Source organism: Eutrigla gurnardus, assembly GCF_963514095.1.
Source record: "Eutrigla gurnardus genome assembly, chromosome: 15".
In the NCBI taxonomy this organism is placed as follows: domain Eukaryota; kingdom Metazoa; phylum Chordata; class Actinopteri; order Perciformes; family Triglidae; genus Eutrigla; species Eutrigla gurnardus.
Window position 1 is genome coordinate 7,322,614 of NC_139938.1, and position 21,213 is coordinate 7,343,826.

Here is a 21,213-nt window from a genome sequence, read left to right on the forward strand (position 1 = left end):
TGTTGAAGTCGAAGCGCATTAAAACAAATGTTAATATTAATCAAATTTATTTTCCTTTGAGAAAAAAATTCGTCTGGATTCTTCTGGGTTAAATGGGGTCATAACTGCAAGTTGTGTTCAAGAGCTCTGAGTTTACAAAACTGACAAAGGGCAGTTTTTTTTCAATTAAATGTAGTTAAGTTGGGCGAAACAAAATTGTAGAATTCTAGTGTGACGATGGGTGTGGCCTATTGACTGACACATCTTGGAGCTTTATAAATGTAAATGAAAACATCTTCTGCAGGGATAATAATGAATATAAAGCCTGTTGAGTGTTGAATAAGTGTTATCTGGGTGGCGTGGTTCCTATAGGTGGAGGATTAAATGTCTCATTTGGAGGGCAGCTCGTGATCATCCATCACTGGGACCCTCGAGAGCATCTCAAACACCGAGCTGCTATTTCCAGCTCTGCTCAGAGTGCAGGCCAAAACATGCGCCGACAGTGTTTTGGCATCACTTTAGCTGCAGCTTCTGGAACGTTCACAACATTTCAACACTGGAAAATAAGTCACTGCAAAATGTAAACATGTTTGATTTTCATATATATATATATATACTGTAGATCTCAATGAACCAAGTAGCAACATGCAGATTGGTTATCAAAAGCAGGATATATATATATATGAAATACCAATACTTTTATTATGTATCTGGAAGTGGAAAAGTGCAAATATTTAAGTATAAGCAGTATTTTAGTTTTTTTTCCAACAAGATCAACTAAAATACAGATAAAAGGATGAGCTCTGACAGCAGGGGGAAACAAGTAACATACTAATGATACAGACGACCACAATATTGCACTTGTGACAAACGTCCATACAAACACACACAACATTCTCATGAGGGAGAGATAAACCATCGGTAAGATTATCAGCTAGAAGTTTCATACTATTCGGTTCAAAACAGGCCTTGAAGAGCCTCAGTGGCTCCTTTCATCTACATCATCATCATCATCATCATCATCCTCCTCAGAGAGAAAGAAAAACATCGGTAAATGAATGACCAGACATTTCAAACTGCAAATACAACATTTCAGACGAATAGACGTCAAGATATGAATCCATCCTTTACATATTACCGACTTTTTCTGAACATTTCAATACAAAGCTTCACATTTCCACACCCACGATAATAAAACGTTTGGTTTTTTTTTAATGCATGACGTCCAACATGAATCCCCAAACGCAGTGGCTCAGTGAGAGCGTGTGAAATGCTTTCGCCTTCAGAACAATGCCTCTCTGTTCTCGGAGGGCAAGATTAATAAGAGGAACTGCAAAGCGCAGCACTCCATGTTTCTAATCAGCCACGCCGCTGCACTGGATGGGGAGGTGGTGTTGTTGTTGTTGTTGGCAGCCTGGGTGTAATCGTGACATTGAAATGCTCCTTTCCACTGCGGTTCGAGTGATCAGAGCACTCTGCCAGACAAACACGCTTTTGTTCACAGGGCGACGACCCCGGCGGGCGAAAGAGCGGGAGCCAATCAGAACAGCTTTCACAAACATTTATCTGAGGCAGAGCTGCTGCTGCTGCCGAGGCACACATGTTCTTCTGATCTCAGTCGACGGAGACAAAACAGCCCACGAGTGTGGCTTTTCTTTTTTTTTTTTTTAAGTTCACTAACCTTCCTGACGAGCAAGATTCAAAAATTAATTTCATTCATCACCAAACATTTGTGATCTCACAGAACTAGCTGCAAGCATTCATGGCTACTTGGACCTTTTATAACCTTCAATCTTCTATAATCTATTTTAGAATTGCACAAACCTTCCCTCCCTTAGTAATGTTTTATTTGGGTCCTACCCTTGGCTTCTAAATAATTTGAGGTGCTGTAATGTATTTTTAATTTAATCAAATTTATATTTTTCAATAAACTTTGGTATATCTATAAATGATATGTACTTAAGAGATAATCATTGTCATCATAGCCACTAATGCATACATTTGAAGTGGAATAATAATCCCATCTGGCTTTAATCTCTTTTTTTTTTAGTTCATGATGCTGAAGGAGGAAATGGCTTTCTGGAGGGACAACATTTAGTGTCAGGGGAAAATAAATCGCCTCGTCTTCTGCTTATGACAAAGCGTACGCATTCACTGCCCACTAAGCAGAACTCAACCATCATGTGTGACTGTTTGAGTCCATTCTTTTCATCAAGCCTGGAAGGGAATAGTGACATATAAAACAAAGTCAGACAGCCCTCCCCTCTGAGACAAGGAAACATACACACACCCCTTTTCTGACCTCATCATTTGCCTTCAGCCCATTAGCCTGGATCACTTTGAACAAGAAGATGTCTTCTGTAAGTTCACTCGCCAAAGTTTAGCACAATAAGATGATTCATGCCTTCATAAGAGCTCTGCATGCAGGACGGTTTCTCATCTGTAAGGCGGTTATATAAGGTAAAGGCAGTCGGAGAGGTGTACCGCTTCGGTCCGTTCACGCTCGCCATCAAACAGTCACTTTCACATGCTCTCAGTTTCTGTCACAATAACTTCACATCTAATCAAACGGGACAGTGTGACATGGAAGGAGAGAGGCGGCGTCAGAGAGCAGAAATCAGACAAGCAAGAGTTGGAGGGGATGTGGTAAAACACAGGAAACATTACACATTACAGAGCAACCAAAGTCACGTTGAAATGTGCTCAAGCGAAGGAAAGTGGTCGTCCTTTCTGTGTGGCCGCTCTGAGACAGCTGACTGCCTGTCAGAGAGGCCGGACTGTGAAGGCAGCACAGGAAGGACGTCCAATGTCGAAGCTACTGATGGCACAGACATGAGAATAGGGCTGTGAACATCGATGATACCTCAAGACATCTATGTACAATATTGATAACCGATCATTGATCAGAAATATTTAAAAAAGCCCTGTATATAGCGTGGTTTACATGCTGAAGTCTGTGCAGATTGCTCTCTCCGACTGTGACAGGTGTGACAGTCTGATGACGAGGCCGAACTATTCATCCATGCAGACGGGTTAAAAATAAAAAAATGGAGTTTGACAGTTCTCTTCCCACGTTGCAGTGTAACGCCAGCTCCAGCAACAATAGTCTGAACCGTTAATGATCCAGAAATCCAAGTTCTTCTTATCGGATCACTGATGCCAGTCACAACGGTGCGTGGTTGAGCAGTTGAGACAATAACATTGTGGAGGCTGCACGGAAGAAATGAAACTCTGAGGCCAACGGGAAGCAAAAACAAAAGCAAGCCAGAGTCTGAACATTAACACAAGCGATACAGCAGATTTAAAAGCTTCCATCCGTCCAGTGTGTAGAAAGAATGCCTGTGTTGTGGTTGTGGATGTAAAGAGGATGGAGTTTAAGACAAAGCTCTGTGGACGGAGCGTCGTTAAGACTCAAGACGATGGCTCGTCTTCATGCAGGTCCTCCAGCTCTCCTTCTCTGGGTCCGTCTACCGTGCTGCTCTTTCTGCAACAGAAGAGAGAAAGCTTTTCATATCAGCAGTCCCAGATATCTTCTACGAACAGTTGTGGTTGCTACATGATAAATGCTGAAGACACAATGTAACGCAGCATTGAATGACAGCAGCAGGGAGATGAGGAAGCGCTCTGGGGGACAACTAGGGGAAGGGCGAGGCTGCTCCATCGCTTCTCATGACGGGGATAAGCGAGAGTCTACGGTGAGGATGACGGCCGCGGCGGCTGGAAGATGCCGGACAGACAGAGTTACCTGAGCGAGGGGTGAAGTTTTAAAGTGGGCCGGAATGGCCACGAGTCCCTGCAGCAAAGTGGGAGAAAAGATGGAGAAGGCACAGGTGAGAGGGCAAAGGTCACCTCAGGGGGTCATAGGTAGTCGCTGGTGGAGATGACCCACCCCTCACCTCCTCAACTTGAAGGCTCATGTGTGGCTTCAATATTAATGCCCAAGTCCAACCCACGGCATAAGAATCAATGAGCAACTCTGACAAGTTTTTACACTTCATACCAATATAAATCTAATATTTTGGGGAATTTGACGGCTTAGATAAAAATTATAATTAATAAAAAAATGTTTTAAAGGGCTAATTTTACAAATGACATGACTTACGAGTGCCTTTTTGTTGCCAGGATAGACAGAGGATCATTTTTCAGTAGGCTGCTAACAGTCATGTGACGTCAGACATTGTTATGTGACAAGTAGGAGGGCAGAAGATTTTTGGAGGTCTGAGTCTTTGGACCACAGCATTAAAAAAACATGTGCATTACGATAAAAGGGGAAGTCTAACTAAAGATGCTATTGAATTATGCAAATGTAGGCTTTAGTGTTTTTGAAGCTCGACCCCCAGTAGGGACTAAAACCCTTTCCAGTTCTGATTTTTTTCAAAGATAATACTAATTATCTGCATTAATCAGATGAGTTATAATATATATATATATATATATATATATATATATATATATATTTTAACATTAATATTACTAACCGCATCCCCCTAGCATGCATCTGCCTGTAGCTGTTTTTTTTTTTTAACTTTTGTGCAAATTACAGTATTATGCTAATTATCTTTCACCATTATAACATTCACTTCTTCCACTAGCTTCAGCAGCAGTTGAGATATGAAGTAGAACCATGACCATGTTGTTGTTTATGGTCCCATGTCTCAAAATGAGATCAGAAAATAGATGATTTGTTTTTATAGCCCTCCCATTATTACTATAGTCATGGTGAGATGAAGCTCAGGAATCACAAACTAAGAGCTAATGTACAGACGGTCTAAACATTTCAGTTCAGGGCTTCGATGTACAAAGCCTTTCAAACGTGTCCTATTCTCCAGCAGGGGGCAGTATTGTTTCAAACTCCCAACACCTCCTCTGAAAACAACTTCCCCCTTAGATGGCAGCTCTCCGACTGCCTGGAGTGTAACGGGGGAAACCTCGGCCTAGATAGAGGAGAAATCATCCAATAAATCCCTGGAGATTAGAGTCTCCTCCACATTCAGCGCTGCAGAGGCCCATCTTCATGACAAAGTCTGCTGGACACATAACACAGATTACTGTCCAGAGGGCACCTGCAGTACAGCAGGGGGCGGCTGCAGATGCTCCAATGTGCCCTTGGAAGTACTCTACTGTATATGCTGGAATTGCTGATGGGATAAGGCGATTGGCCGTTTCCCATGTGATGCGCTCAATCTATGCAACAGAAAATCCAAGGTCAGCCTGAGGCTCTGATTCTCTGTCATTGTCTCTCTACCCTTGAAAAGCAACACAAAAAACACGTATAAAAGCTGTAAGCTCCACTGCATACAATGAAAGAATGAATTATGGTGCTATGGCAACTCAAAGCAGCAGCTGCCGCTGTAGGAGTGAATGCTGGTGAACCCGATACAGCAGACAGAGGAGACAGGTGTGAAGTACCGGTCTATGTTGGTCTCAAGCAATCTCGGCGAGGACAATGAGCCTGGGTGTTGTTTCTTTTAATCTCCATGGATGAGATGTGCAGGTTTTAAGTGTACGAGGGGGACGAGGAGGATGACGAGGACTGGGAGTGCTTACATGAGCAGACTGCCAGGTGCAGACATGGACCTCTCCTCCCTCCGGCTCGGACACTCGAAGGGGTTACTGAAGGAGCGCTTCCTCAGCATGGCTCGCACCAAAATCTGAAACGGTCACAAACACGGGACGGTTACAAAAGACATGCAAAAGCTCTTCGTCCATGGTTTCAGACTTGCAGGGAGGGGTTGAAGTCTGTGTATAGGAAGTGGATGCAGTTATCATGATGTCACCCATTGCTTTATGGACGACGGCAAAACGGCATCCTGAGTGACAACCTTACTGCATCCGGCTGTTTTTGAGTTTCAATCTCAAGGTAGCCCCGCCCTAAAGCATCTGTATGACTCTAAATGGCCCATAATTTACTAATTTAACTCATGTTTACAATGTTTACTGAGATAATGAATCAAGTGAGAAATAATCAGACTGCTTTTTGCAACCACGAGTCGCCCCCTGATGGCCAGTAGAGAGAATGCAAGTTTAAGGTACTTCAGCATTGGCTTCACTTTTAGATGAACGTGAGAATGTGTTTTTTGTTCCATAAATCTCAAAAGTAAAACAGAAAATGTTTAAGAAGGAAACCTTGAAGCGACCTGCTCAGAGCTCTGGATGTAAGTAAGGTGTTGGATGGTTTTGCACAGAAACTGGCGAGGAAGAAACATCCGTTTTAAACAGCTTATTCTGATATATATATATATATATATATATATATATTTAAATATGTGTATCAAGCATGTGTCATCATCTCTAAAAAGTTCCAATGTACATAGAGAAGCGTTCATTGTGGGAATGTTCCTCCTCATGTCTAACTGAGGATCGATGGTTTCAAATGTGCTGCTATGCAATTATGTGACCTTCTTTCCATATGAGAGCGTTTATGTAGCCAGGTGATGTAGAATCTGGTTTCCACCATTAAGGGAAGTTGTTTCTTTGCCATACGTTTTTATGCTTAATGTGAATAAAAGTTATAAAGAGAAGGGTTCAAAAGGGCCAACCAAAAGAGAAGCTTTAAACCTAGAGGAATACAAGCTATTCAAACTGGGGAATCTACTTGCTTCTTTTTTTACATTTCAGAGTTGAACACTGTAAAGAAGCAACCATGACCTTGTGTACAAGTTTGCCTTCTGAAATGTAAAATTGTGGTTGTTAACGGCTTCTGTTGGAAATGATGAGCAGAAAAGTTTCAACTGGCCACCAAAGTGCTGTGAATGGAGGCCACTCACCACGGCAGAGAGGCTGGGGACAAACTTGACTGAGTTCTGGATGTCCTCCTCGGTCACCTCCACCACAGAGCAGTGCTCCTCCTCCAGAGGCAAGGGGTCGGTGCCTCCCTGCGTCACCCACTGGTCCACCTAACACACACGGCATATGAAGAGATAATAATACACAGACGTCCTCCAACTAGGAAGTCTGGCTCTCGGCGTTCAGCTGTGTCCATTGTTTCATGATAGAAATATCCCTGCATTTTTTTATTCATGATTAAGCCCTGCACAGCATGCATACTTCACATTATTATTGATTTATACATGAGAATTTTCTACCAGCCAGCCATCTGTTGTGATTAATGTGGTTGTGTTTACGAAAAACCAACTGCAGAGACTTGAAAAGTTGCTTGAGAGAGAAAATCTATCACAGTGACCAACCGGCTGGAATTATTTTCTATAAAATGCTCAGTTGTTTCCAGTTTTCAGCAAACTTTGTTGGGATCCTGGATTTAGCAAAAAAAACCTGGATTTGGTCAGAGTCGTGCTTGTGTGTGATTGTGCACAAGGTTGATGCCTAATTATCTCTTCTATCGTAAACAGAATGTCTGGTGGGAATATGAATCAGTGACAAATTAGATTTTGTCATGGAAACATTGTGGGGAGCGGGGAACTACGTGTTGTGTCATAGAAGGTCCTGGACCTCCCCCTGGGACATACAGGTTTCATCTTGCCCCCGGAGCAACATGCCATGACTGAATGTATGCACCACAGTGAGGTGTCTTCTGATCCAATCACAATCCTGTTGTGTCTGAACATGAGCAATGACCTCGTCGTTATCCCCGTGGCCTCCTTTACATCCAGTTACCTTGATCTCAGGGATGGTGATCCTGGTGTCTGGGTTCTTGTCCAGCATCCGCAAGATCAGAGTCCGCAGCTCTTCACTGATCTCTGGTCTGCACAAAACACAGAATAATGATTTTAGAACATTATTATCTTTAGTATATCATATATTCTGTTGCATAAAAACGGCAGGTCCAGGGCCAGTGGCTATTAAAAATATATTGAAATCGAATTTCATACAACAGTGTTTCCCGACCTTGTAACCACATATAATCTAGGGAAACTAAGATGTGTTTCTATGCGCATTATAACTGTTGAAGTGGATGTCTTACAAACGAGGCAAAAGCCATGTGGATCTCAATGACTTTAATTGCAATGAAACTGACAGGATATGATGTGTCTTCCTTGAATACAGCTCAGATAGCGAATTCCATTCAGGGCAAAAGATCATATGATTCCCAGAAAAGATATCACATGACTGTTAGGTCCTGGTGACCCTGGTACATTTCCTTAGTCAGAATTTTTTTTTTTATAAACGATATAGTCCTGAATTGTGGAGTTAGCCCGTTTTTAACTCTTTTACACCATTTTTGTGTTCAGGAATTTTTGGGCAGGTCCTAAATCACAGCTCAAGGATGCACTGGAGCCATCATCAAACCCCAAAACTAGGGCACCCTAAGGTCTGCCTGCTTGCAGTGATGTACTGGCCATCTGGCATACTGGGACAAATTCCAGTGGACCATCCTGCCCTCTCTGTGCCTGTCATTGTGGGTACGACTGAGTGTGCTGCATGAGTGTTCCAGTTAAAATTCTGTTTACGTGAAAGCCTGCGCTTACGTAGCCTGCCACTGCAAAAGTGGTGCGCAGCAGTAAGACATACATACTGTAACTGTACACGTGTGATCAACCCTCACCCACGATAGGGCGTGTCACAGCATTCAACCGAATCTTATATACATACCGATTTTTTCAAATCATTCAAATTTGCCTTTTTTAGAAGTTTTAACTTTACTTTGCTCAACACTTACTGTCACTCAGCAAACGGGTGAGTGTCTCACCTGAGCATTGGAATGAATGGCGGATGATGACCCATGGATTATCTTGATGTCTATGCTCCTGTTACAGGCCTAACTCCTCAAATTTAATGTAGATATTGATGGAGGAAATAATTGGCTTTTGAAGTAACAATTTAGGGTAGCGATTCTCAACCAGGGCTGATGCTTCCTCCGGGAGGACTTTGGCAAAAGCTTGGAGATACGAGGGAAGATTGCGGAGTAGCTCAAGCTCCTCAACTAATTTGAGAGAAAATAGAAATCATATTTTCAATAAAACAACATCCTCAATAGGTCAGCTGTAACATCTGGATTCTACATGTTGTGTGTGAAAATTACAGTAGTTATTAAGAGAAGTTGTAACAGTAAGCTAATGTGATGGACAAACCGTCAAAATAATTATCAGAAAGAGATGGAGAAACAGTTGAAATATTAAAAGTATCATCCTGCTTTGTCCCGGATTTAGGTCGGGTTTCCAGAATCCCGACAAATATCTGTAAAACACTAAAATGTCACAACCAAATGTCCCGGTTTTGACAAGAATTAAAATAATTGTATAAGTATTGTTCTGTTTTTTTTAGCACTTACATAGACGGTTATCATGTTTCTGTCCGACTGATTAGTCTGTATGTTTATCAATCAATCAACATGACTGGCTGTTGCTATGGTGCTGGTGGCTCTTTCCGACAGTGAAAATAGTTATCTCAAAGTAACGGATCAAAAGTTACAAGCTAGCTACAATAGTTAGCTAAAATGGATAAACAGATACAATCGTTAGCTTGAGTAGATAAATGGTTAAATAGTTAGCTAAAAGTAACAGATAAACAGATACAATTGTTAGCTAAAATGGATAAATGGTTAAAATAGTGAGTTCAAAGTAACGGATTTACGGATACAATCGTTAGCTAAATGGATAAACAGTTAATAGAGTTAGCTAAAATGTATTATGCCTGATGGTTAAAATGACTAAAATGAATGGCTAAACATAAGAGATAGTTAGGGACTGTACTGTATTTATTTTAAGACCCACCGCAGGGTATATGATTGATTGATTGATTGGTTTATTTAAGTGTCAAACACCATGGGTGGTGCCCAGCCCTCATGGGCTCATTAGACACTAATCATATTCATCAAATAATAATTTCACAGTTACATCCAAGAGTCACGACAGCCACGTGAGACAATACAGAACACATCATACCATTAAAAATATGGATACAAATACAAGTGGATTGTCATATATGATACAGAATACTTTGCAGCAGATACCAGGCCTTTTCTATACATTTTGACAAAGCAAAAACATAATTTTCAAACAACCAGCACAATATATAATTTATTGTGACATGACCCTGCAATCGACATGGCAGAATTAATATGACCCCCTCCCCCCCTCGGACAATTTATCAACTCAATATTTCAAATCACAAATATTGAGTTAAGAATGGTCAGTTATTAATATTTCACATCAAGAACATCGCGGGACGAACATCTGCTCCAGTCGCAAAAACTCGCCGACTATGTGAACGTGAAAGTGAATAGTTGTATTATATGACTGCTTCATCATAAGAGCACTACTAGATCTGATTGATTGAATGAACATGTTAAGTGTGCTTGATAGCTCAGTGGTAGAGTTACTGCTCCATGTACCGAGGCTCCTGCAGCGGTCCCGGGTTCAAATCCGACCTGCAGCTTTCTTTTAAAGCATGTTGTTCCTCTCTCTCACCCCTCTCACTCTCGCACTGTCCTCCCACAATGAAAGGTCAAAAATATAACTTTAAACAAATGAATGAGTTACTTAGATGTATTTTTATGGCCTGGTGTATGACAATATCAGCCTAATTCTTTCAGCTGCAATCCCGGTGGTGTCAAACAGACTTAGGAGGAGCAAATAAAATAAATATAAAAACATAATTCAAATTAAGTAGACTGTACACTGACACAGATAAGTCATTCCCTCCGATGAGAATCTGGATCTCTCATACAAAACATCGGTCTCTGAACACTAGCTCTCCTAAGATCTCACGATCCACGCAGTTTACGTTTAAGTTTTAATTAATTTTTTTTTATCCACGCACAGTGCTCCACGAGATCTTTTACAAATGCTGATGCCATTTTCCAAGAGAGCTGATTGGTCAGTAGGTGGTGCTTTTCTATAGTTGATCTCTTATCAGGAACTTTGAAATGTTGCGGTTTTCATGACAAAAGTTGAGGAAACATTCAATGTCGCATTTCACTGACACTGATCAAATAAAATGAGATAGAAATAAGTGATAAGTGTCGGAGTAAAACAAGTTTATGTGAACTAGCTCAGCCACTGATCACAACGCACTCTAAATACAGTTTAATGGCCCTATCAGCGCCGACGACGCACCCTCACTGACTGATAAAGTGTGGAGATGATTCTATTAGCTGATGCAATACTCTGTTGAAGAGGAAGGTGATGTTTGATGAACAAACTTTCCTGAAGGTCACAGTGTATCTTAAGCCCACTGGGAGAAGACACTCCTCACTGACAATATGACTCCCTACTCAAAATGCCACTCAGAGCCCCTTCACATGTGTGTTTATACTTCATCAGCGTATTCCCTCCATCTATCACCACTGCTGGCCTTCCTAGCTTTTTTTCTCTCTGTCTTTTCAGCCGAATTCTCTGAAATAGGACTCGAGGAATAGAGGAGGCACAGGGGCTCGACTCTGTTTGCTTTTTCAGTGCTTGTTTTGATCACATACAGGTGACATCCAATGTGTGCTGGTAGTGGCTCCTGTGCCAAGACATTCATATTGTGTTTGTTGATGCAATTTGTAACAGAAAAAAAAGAAGAAGGAAATGATTTTGCAACTGAGATGAGGATGAGAAGACAGCAAATGGCGGAGTTGACGACATACAGCTGGAGGTGGAGGTGGCCGGAGCATCGCCGCTGTCTCTTTTAATAAAGTGGAGGAGAGGTAAGCATACAGGAGATGGACTTACGTTTCTGGGAAATCCACAAGCTTGGTCCTTATCTTATTGTGCAAAGCCAATATGTACTCGTCAATAAAAGGGCACTGCAGGTGGAGCAGAGGAAAGAAAAAAAACAAGGAAGGTAATTGAACGGTGCCAGAGAAAATATGTATCCATCAAGTCAGCTAAGACAAATATCAACACTAATCAGCTTCGAGCCATTATTAAAATAGATGATCCCATTAGACGGCTGTCGTATCAAAAATAAAAAAAATAGGTAGTGTTACTGAATTGCCACTGGGTGCAGTTAACACACAGTGTATTCAGGGAAACCTTCACTGCTTCCCTTTTTCTGAGCTTGAGGACAAAGACAGGAAATGTGCAGACTTACCTTCCCGAAGACGAAACAGTAAAGAGTAACTCCCATGGCCCACATGTCCAGCGCCTTTAAAAAAACCCAGGAGTGACATTAAATGCAGCAAACAGGCCGATGACATACATTTAAACACATGCTGCAGGGGTGAAAACACCTACTTGCACAAACAAGCATGGTGACCTAAATCAATGCAGATCGCCTCCAGTGATTTATGGGACATTTAAAGGTTACTTTCTTTGCTGCTGATGCCTTGTAATTTGGTTGTCTGTGGTCAACGATACATCAGGTACTTTGTCCTCTTTCTCCCTGGATTAATAGCTCTCCTAGAAATCTATTCCTTGATAGATATAACATTATAATCTTTCACAAGGTGCAGTATGACTACCAAATTCTAATCATCTGATGTTCTAACTGGGGTTTAAGTGACATATTAGTGTCAGATATTAAATATTTCTCTGCTGATACTACCAAAATCCCAAATGTTGGTGACTAATGGACATAGACGCTTACTGGAGCATAATTTGAACACATTTCTTGAGGTTTTCTATCTGCATTCAGAGATTCTATTCTGCTAGTTTCGCAAATAATGTGCATTTATTTTAGATGCAGGTTAAAATCAATCCATTCATTATGGAAGAGTGGCGAGGTATCCTTGACAAGCACGACTGATCATTGCTTGAGTGCAAAAGCAGAAACAGGATGATGTGAAACGTTCCCAAATCAATAGTAGGTATGTAAAACCAATGTCTTGACTGTGCTAATGGTGCAGTTTTCAGCTCTGGCTTGCTCGTTATTAATACCAGCTAACAAACAGGGGAGAAGACTGACAGTGACAACCTGCTCATTGGATTAGCAGACCGGAAAAAAGGTCTGAAAGCTCACCTAGGTTTAATGGTTTTCATTTTCAAATCATGAGGTTTAAGCTTAGACTGACGCCTGGAGCCGCTGTAGCTACATATATTCAAAGTCATGCACGCTCACAGAAATAGTGAAATAGTAGAGTTAGCTCACTTTTCCACTGAAGCTCTTCCGTGTGTCTGAAAGGGTCTCTGGTGCCATGAATGCGGGAGTGCCAGCAGTGCTGGACAGCAACGCATCGTTGCCCTCAAACTGGTTGCTGACGCCAAAGTCTGCTATCTTCACGTGGCCGTCGTCCCCCAGCAGCAAGTTAGAAGGCTTGATGTCCCGATGGACAATCTTCTGGTAATGCACTGAGGGTAAACGCAAGTAAGCAGTCAGATGTTTAGAAAAAAAAACAGCTACATTTTGTAGTCCACGTTTGATGAATCAGCAGGCTTTGGTTTTATGCAGATTAACAATCTGTGCGGAGAGCAAAAGAGGCAGATATGCATTCGCCAAAATCAGGTGGAAACCTTGGGTTCTGAAAAGTGAACCCAATGGTGAAGTGCCTTAAACCTGCATTCTCTCTACTGGCCATCAGGGGGCAACTCCTCTGGTTGGAAAAAGAAGTCTAAGTCTATGAGAAAAAGATCCTACTTCTCTCTCAGTAAACATTGTAAACTTGAGTTTATGGTCTCAATCTCGAGGTTCAAGTCAGGAACATAATATCTGGTCATCAGTTGTAGAGATATCTTGCAAGAAATACGTTTGGACCAAACTGTAGGACAAGCACACCTTCCAACTGACCCCATTTTAATATGTTCAATATGGAATATAATACAGTTTAAACATTTCGATGATTTATACATAAACATGAATCATATATAAAATAATAAATGTGCATAAAAATCGCACTTTGTTTTTTTGATTGCTGTGTGTATTTTTTGTAAAACGTATGTGGCAAAAGTCTCATTGTTATGCCAGTAAACAAATTTTGGCTTTGACTAGACGAGTGATGTGACTACAGTGAAACTGAAGGTTGTTAGTGTGAATTGTTAAGACAGAGTACTTAACAGCCATCTGGAGCTAAACCCTGGACAATTCACTGATTGGATAAGTGGGGCCTTGTGATCCGAGAGGTTGCATTAAAACATGATGCACTTGACTTCTTAAAAGCAGAGACAATTACATATCATTAGCAGGACCAATAATACTCAATTTAAAAGCACACAATGTCAGTGCCCTTAAGAATAGCTCTAGACGTCAGGCTAATTTAGGTTTAAGTGAAATGCTACAAATATTAAAGACTAATTCGGGTTTACTCTGGAGCCTTAAAGTGTTCTATATTAAATAAATAATAATTATAAGATGAATAGTATCTGAATGACTTGTGAAAAATAAAGATTGAATACTATGAATAGGTTATGTCTTTATGTACTATGTACTTCACTTATATGTCATATCTACATTTTATCTACTAACTGAACAAGGCCATATATTTTTTTTTTTGCTACCTAGTTAGCTGGCTAAGAAGCTAGGCTAGGTCATGAGCTCGGTTTATTACACACTGAGGTAGCAGGCAGCTAGTTTAATCAGAGTTACGTTGGCCACGTTTTGATTCTGAACATGTTCCTCGGAAAGAAACACAACGTCATCAAGAGCAAAGACCTGTGGTTACTTTGGCCAACAATAGCTAGCTAACACCGTTAACACTGCTAGCACAGCTAACACTGCTAGCACCGCTAACACCGCTAGCACCGCTAACACTGGCTCTTCACACTGAAGCTAACAAGGTTTCTTGTCTGTGTTTATTTACCGCAGCAGCCTCTAGTTGGTCGCTTCAGGATCATTGGGGAATGTTTGTTGCTCTAGCTAACTGGCTTGTTAACATACAACAATCACAATAAATGCCAAATTACAAAATTATATTATCATATTAAATATTTATAGATAATACAATGTGTAATATTAAATATAAAAAGAGACACAGAATAATACTTCAGCGTCCTCCAAGCCACAGATGGGAGGAGGAAAGCTTTTCAATCAGAAGAACCTGTTTCAGCTGAGCCTCATGACTCACGAGGTGTACACACTCAAAAACGTGAAAATACCAAACACTGCTTTTACATGTTATCTTGTAATAAAAAAAACAACACATGAATGGTTGTTTCTATGAGTCTCTGTGGCCTTCTTCTCCAGATGGAGCTGACAGCTCAGAGAGGCAGCATCGATCCATAATCATTAGGCTCATAGCCAGGTGAAATGGATCAAGTGAACGGGGGCTCGAGACTGATGAGGTGGACGGCATGAATCTGCAGCCAGACCCCGGGGACATGGGAATAAAGGGTCAAAAACACTTTGTTCTATTAGATTAGAGACTGCTCCTGCTATGTTGTATTTTTAAGAGAAGTGAGGTATCACACTGTTGTCAAACCACAACGGTCCAAATGTTTCTGCTTTTATACTTACTATCATAATGGGTGTGATTAAGAGGAATATTTTTAGAATATCCAGTGCTTTCCTGGCCTCTAAAACTGCATGCAGCTTTTTTAAGTGGGAGTGGGGCGCCAGAGGATTAATAGCTAAAAAAGCATAGATCAGTTTCACTTAAAAGCTCCACAGATGTGTTTCAAAACCAGCCTTGTTCTCCATGAGATACTTACAGTACTCTATGCCTAGGATGACGTCTCTGAAGTATTCCCTCGCCTGCTCTTCTGACAAAGGATTGTCTGAGGGCACCTCCATCACTGGACTAGACACACACACACACACACACACACACACACACACACACACACACACACACACACACACACACACACACACACACACACACACACACACACACACACACACACACACACACACACACACACACACACACACACACACACACACACACACACACACACACACACACACACAGGCAGGCGGAGTAGAAAACAGACAGCGATGCAGACAAATCCACAGATTAGTTCTGTGATCATGAATCAGGAATTTGCTTCGTTCAAACACAGATATGAATCCAAGCAGATACAAACATGCTGATCAAACATCGCTGATATTCAAAATGTGTCGTCAAGACAAACTTTGCATCCCAAGCCAAGAGTCTGTTTGGATGAGTGTACCGGAAATAAATAAAGCCTTGCCTCACGAGCAATCCCTTCCCTGGTTTAAATGTGCTTAAAAGGGAATTATATTTGTACTCCCCCTCCAGTAACTGCACTTGTATTTATATATATATAAATACAAGTGCAAGTGCTCACGCTCACAATTAGCAGATATCGACACGTTGAGCGTTTGTTAAAGTCTAAAACTTGAATTTAAGTAAGACTTTTAACTTAACATTTGTGTGTTCTTGGTTCTTGTTCTTGGTTTCACTTAATGCTTCATTACAATCTATTAAGTTGGTTTTCTATCTTTTCTTTTTGAACTTTTACAATTTCAAACATTATATTTATTAGCTGGTCACAATTTAACAATGTATTATAGTGAATTTAATTTACATTTGTCATTTTAAATGTGTTGATTGTTTATAAGAGGGGATAACAAGTGTTAATTTTTCTATTATTTAACTAATCTTTCAGTTTGCACAATCTTATAAAAAAAATGTATTATACCCAAACAATTCTTCAAATTTATCAGAACAATAGTCCAAAAAAAAGAGAGCAATACATTCTCTGACTATGATAAAGTAAAAAAAAAAAAAGGTAAAGGTATCCATAACTGAAGTGATGGCAGCTAAACCCTCTCACCTCCATTCGCTTCAGATTACAGAAGGTCTCAGATCACTAGATTATCAAATTTTGTTACTTTATTTTGTGGTGTAGGAAGGAACAGCTGGTGCATCAGGACGTGAAAAACATTTACACGGATTACTGCCAGTGGTAATAACTGTGAAATTCCTAAGGAAATGATGACTCCCTTTGAAGCCTGGGATGGAACTGTGTCGGCGCGGCGTAATGAAGGAGAAAACCACGGAGACGGAGGCAGGGACCGAGGGAGGAAGGAATGAGGAGGTGAAGGAAGAGGAGGATGAGCTGTAAACCATCTTAAATAAAGGACATGTTCTCTACTCACCCTTTACGCATCAGCTCAAACACTGTCAGAAAACAAGGCAGGGAGAAGGAAAAAGGAGCACGTTAGACCACACAATGTATAATTCAGCTGGGTTTGACCTCTGCTGTCGGCCCACAATCACATCTTTATCATGAATGTGCCACATTAACAGTGTGACGTTTCACACTAACACAGGCGCTCTAAATGTGACCTGCCACTGCTCTTTTCTTTTTTTTTGCATAATGTGCGAGCCCTGAGGTGTTGTGGAAGGAAGCAAGAGATAATCTGAATTATTAATAAGACTTATGAACACTTGTTGGCGGCATGTGTGCCGAGTGCCAAAGGCTGACAAATTAAGGCGAGAGAAAATCCGGTGTGCATACCCATGTGAAGGTTGTCCTCCGCTGGATCATCCAGTACCTGCAACACAAACATCACCATCATGTGACTGGAAAACCTCAATATAAAAACTAACGTGTGATATTCTGCACATCTTTTCTTTCTTGCTTATAAACGACTGAGCAGAGTGATGAGAGAATTGTGATGGCAGCACCCTTCATACATTGCAAATGATGATGACACAAAAACCTTGCACCTCAAGGCGAAAGGGGAACTCCATCTATTTTACACATCACACTCAGAACTACTGCATGCGAGGAAAAAAATTGTGCAAAGGTTTTTATGAAACCAGAGTTGAAGCTGCGTGAAGTTTGATGAATTTGTTAATAAATGAAAGCAGACAATCCCTCAGACTCTGCTGCATTGATTTTGACGTTTTAAACTGTCCATCATGAGTCGTCCCAATGTTATAGGAGTGCAACATTAAATCTGCAGACTACATCCTGTCAGCTAATGTTGAGCTAATGTGGCGATGTTTTCAGAAATGGCCCGGAGCATCTCTAAAGCTGCTGCTCACAGCTCCCCACAAAGCCCAGGACACTCAATCCATCTGGAGCACCAGTTTAAATACAACATCCTGGTTCATTTACATTACCACAGTTAAGATAAAGCTCAGAGCAGGAAGTCTCCTCTAAAGAAACAGGAAGACTTTTTAACAGGCCTGGAAACAGTGAATAGGTCAACAATTGCTCATTCTGTCTCATACACTTAAATAAATACTATTCTTTTTGCACCCTGTATTGTCTTTTTTTCCTCCCTCTGTTCTAAGTAAAAGCACAAAAAGCTATTAAACAGTCCATGAGCTGCTGTGTGCCGAGTGCGAACCATTAGTTGACTAATGCAGTGACGAGGACGCAATAAAAGTGTTTCTTCATTTACAGGGAATTTACATACTTGGGATTTGAAGTGTCGACTCTCATAACAACCGCGTGCCTTGGCGAGTACCGTGTCGGTTTCTTTCCCGACCGCCTGTGACCGATGACCATATCACTTTCATCAGTTTTAATCTGTTCCTCTTGGCGACAGTTTTCAAGTCTTTTCATAATTAGATGGCCTCGACTGCAGTCTCACTGGCATCAGTGGGAAACCCATAATGAATGTAATCCTGACCCAAGCACAGCCCAGTTAGATGGATGAGAGAGATGGAGAGGTTTGCCCACACACATGACAGTTATGAGGGAGGGGGCGGACCAAGACGGGAAGAGATGACTGTGCATATATGTGCGTCTTCAGCTTTTACTTAAAAACTCCATATTGCTGGCACTCGACGCCTGAGCGAGCCAGACGGCTTTCCTAGTGAACGACTCCCTGAGCTTGACTCCCGACCACGGCAACGGTGCCCCCGCCATCTGCCCGAGATTGGAAAAAACACTCTGATGATATCGCGAGGGAGCGGCGGGCATCTTGAGGCCCATCTTGAAAATAAGCTATCATCTTTCATAAACAACCGCCTCTGTAGAAAGTCTATCCGCCTCCAAAATTCCCCAACTCAAACTAAGTTTGAAAGCGTTTGGCTGTTGTGAATGTAGGAATGTATTTACAGAGTAAATTGTCCAGAATATATCACCATCTTCCCCCACTTGTTTACTGGCAGCACCGGGTGGATTCACCTTTTTGCATGATATAAACTGATATGACATAAATACATATCAACACAGAAAATATGTTATATAAAAATATGGTATATGAACCCAATGGTTTAAACCTGTTACGCAAGATGCATTTTTTTTAAATTTGCCTCCAAATTTCCACAAAATGGAATTTGCAGAAACATAAATGAAGAAATGTGCATCGGTACAAAATGTGTGCTTGCAATTAATATAATATGACTAAGGGTCTGTTTAAACCATATATATGGCCTGGGAGACTGCTTGATACAGCAATATTAATACACACACAAAAAAAAAATCTAATTCATTTATGATAATTATTATTATTTAGGATTGTTTTGGACAAATATATCAGTCCTCCTCTGTGCCACAAATCTGCTACAATCTTTCATAATATAAAATGCTGCTAAAAACAATAAGATGGATATGTGTTTATAATAATTTGGTACAGCCCCTGAGGGATGATGTAAAAATGGAAATGGCTCTTGAAAGGAAAAAGGTTCCCCACCCCTAAACCATCTCTAAACTGCATGACACAAGTGCATTGAAGGCATACACATTCCCATTTTGCTAGTTAAATGGTGCATAATCTGTTGCTAACGTCTACAAATATGGATTGAAGCAGAATATTTCATTCGAAAAAAATGTGTGGATTTTGGAAAATAGGACATTTATCCTTTTGTCAATACATTTTGACTTTTGGAAAAAAATCCTCCGCAGCCACTGATGGAATAATATTAGTGTAGCCTGATATTTATCTGCAACTGTGAAGACCTACCGGGTTGAATAGACATGCAAAAAGGAAAAACATGCAGCATTCAAATGTAAATTTAGAATTTGAATATCAATGCTACGAATGAAGCTTTGAAGCTTCCAAGTATTCAGTACATTTAGGTTTTGTCGTCGTCATCTGACTGGCCGAATAATGTGGAAAACATTGCACCATTGACTTTAGACCAGGTTTATGTTGGTCAATGGTGCGATGAGCCAAAAACATCCCTCATCACAGCTCAGTGGGAGTCGAGCTGAAATGAAAAATACCCTTTTAGATCACATCCCTGACCATAATATAAACCTATTTAACAATATGCTAGGTGTAAATATGGCAACAGTGCAGTCTCACTGCTAGATGCCACTAACTGCTCCACACGGCTCCTTTAAGTGAAATAACAATAAGACCGATGCATTGGTTGACAACGACAGCAACCGCTTACTGTTTTATGTTCAATATTAGAACACGAAGACAAGAGATCATCTCACCTCCACCAGCTTGACAATGTTGACATGATCCAGTTTTTTAAGGATGGCAATCTCTTGGTAGACCCTCTCCAGGGGTCCTAAGATTTTGGGCTGCTCTCCTCGGGCCGCCTTGGGTCCCCTTGGAGGTGGGCGACCTGCAGACCACCACACAAAACACACACGCAACTTTAATAAATGATTCATTTGATTATGATGAGTGTGGACGGGAGCAATCATATGACACGTGGAAGGGTGTTTGATGTGTTATGGTTGTGGTTTGCTCTCGTTTTGTTCGTACGCCCATGTGTTTGTTTGGACGGCGACTCAGCAACAAGGTCAACGTGAATGGAGATGGGAGCTGCCACCTAATGACGCTGAGAGGAATCGACCAGATACAGTAACTGTGCTTCTCTCACTTTAAGACATTTCATGAGGTTACATGTCCGTGTTTCAATGTTTGTGGCTTACTGAGCAATCTAAACCCATGAGAGTGGAGGGCCACGTCTCCTCCACCGCCATCGCATCATCACCCAGGCCAAACACTTCCACACATACCGTTTACCCCGGGTTTTTAATACAGACAAAAGCATATTTAACTCCTAACCCCTTTGAAAAGTTTGAAGAAATGTGTAGATCTAGACTACAAACCTTTCACTTTAAAATGTACTAAGTTTAGGGTGAAAATTACAAGATTTTTTAATATTGCAATATACATTGCAAAAACAGGTGATTTAACTTTTGAAGAGCTCTGTGTGTTGTCTCATGCTGCTTTGAAAAGTCACCCATCAATGTGCTTCAGTAGCTGACAGATGCTGTTATTTCCCGGCACACACACACACACACACACCTTCATGGTGGTATTTGTAATTATGTTAATTCCCAGTTAACATCCTTTGCAAACACTCAAACAGACAGGTAATTGTGTGAGTGTCTGTTTAGAAGAGCACTTACGTGGAAAGCCGCACTGCTTCATTAGCTTCTTCTTGGACACCACCTTCATGGCCTAGGAGAGGGGGAAGGAGTTGGATCACGGTGTGTTCACGTGCAAATAGTACGAACAGCAAAGGGAAGCCTAAACAAACGGAAATCTATCCAGAAGTAATAACTAGAAGAAAAGGAAACTAGA

General features: G+C 41.0%; 1 protein-coding gene across 2 annotated transcripts in view; it reads right to left on the reverse strand.

Moving 5' to 3' along the window:
- Positions 1 to 2,008: 2,008 nt before the first annotated feature.
- camkk1a (calcium/calmodulin-dependent protein kinase kinase 1, alpha a) overlaps positions 2,009 to 21,213 on the reverse strand; it is a 52,595-nt gene continuing 33,390 nt past the window's right edge. Inside the window, exons 5-17 of one of the 2 annotated variants that reach the window (XM_084028258.1) lie at positions 21,039 to 21,090; positions 20,109 to 20,242; positions 17,223 to 17,259; positions 16,861 to 16,882; positions 15,444 to 15,532; positions 12,952 to 13,151; positions 11,956 to 12,009; positions 11,595 to 11,668; positions 7,594 to 7,681; positions 6,747 to 6,875; positions 5,527 to 5,630; positions 3,725 to 3,772; positions 2,009 to 3,463 (exon numbers count right to left, since the gene is read on the reverse strand). In XM_084028258.1, the coding sequence (XP_083884384.1) occupies positions 3,391 to 3,463; positions 3,725 to 3,772; positions 5,527 to 5,630; positions 6,747 to 6,875; positions 7,594 to 7,681; positions 11,595 to 11,668; positions 11,956 to 12,009; positions 12,952 to 13,151; positions 15,444 to 15,532; positions 16,861 to 16,882; positions 17,223 to 17,259; positions 20,109 to 20,242; positions 21,039 to 21,090 (1,104 nt within the window). In that variant the 3' untranslated portion in view covers positions 2,009 to 3,390. The remainder of the gene's footprint in view (positions 3,464 to 3,724; positions 3,773 to 5,526; positions 5,631 to 6,746; positions 6,876 to 7,593; positions 7,682 to 11,594; positions 11,669 to 11,955; positions 12,010 to 12,951; positions 13,152 to 15,443; positions 15,533 to 16,860; positions 16,883 to 17,222; positions 17,260 to 20,108; positions 20,243 to 21,038; positions 21,091 to 21,213) is intronic. The other variant, XM_084028259.1, reaches the window with a different exon arrangement.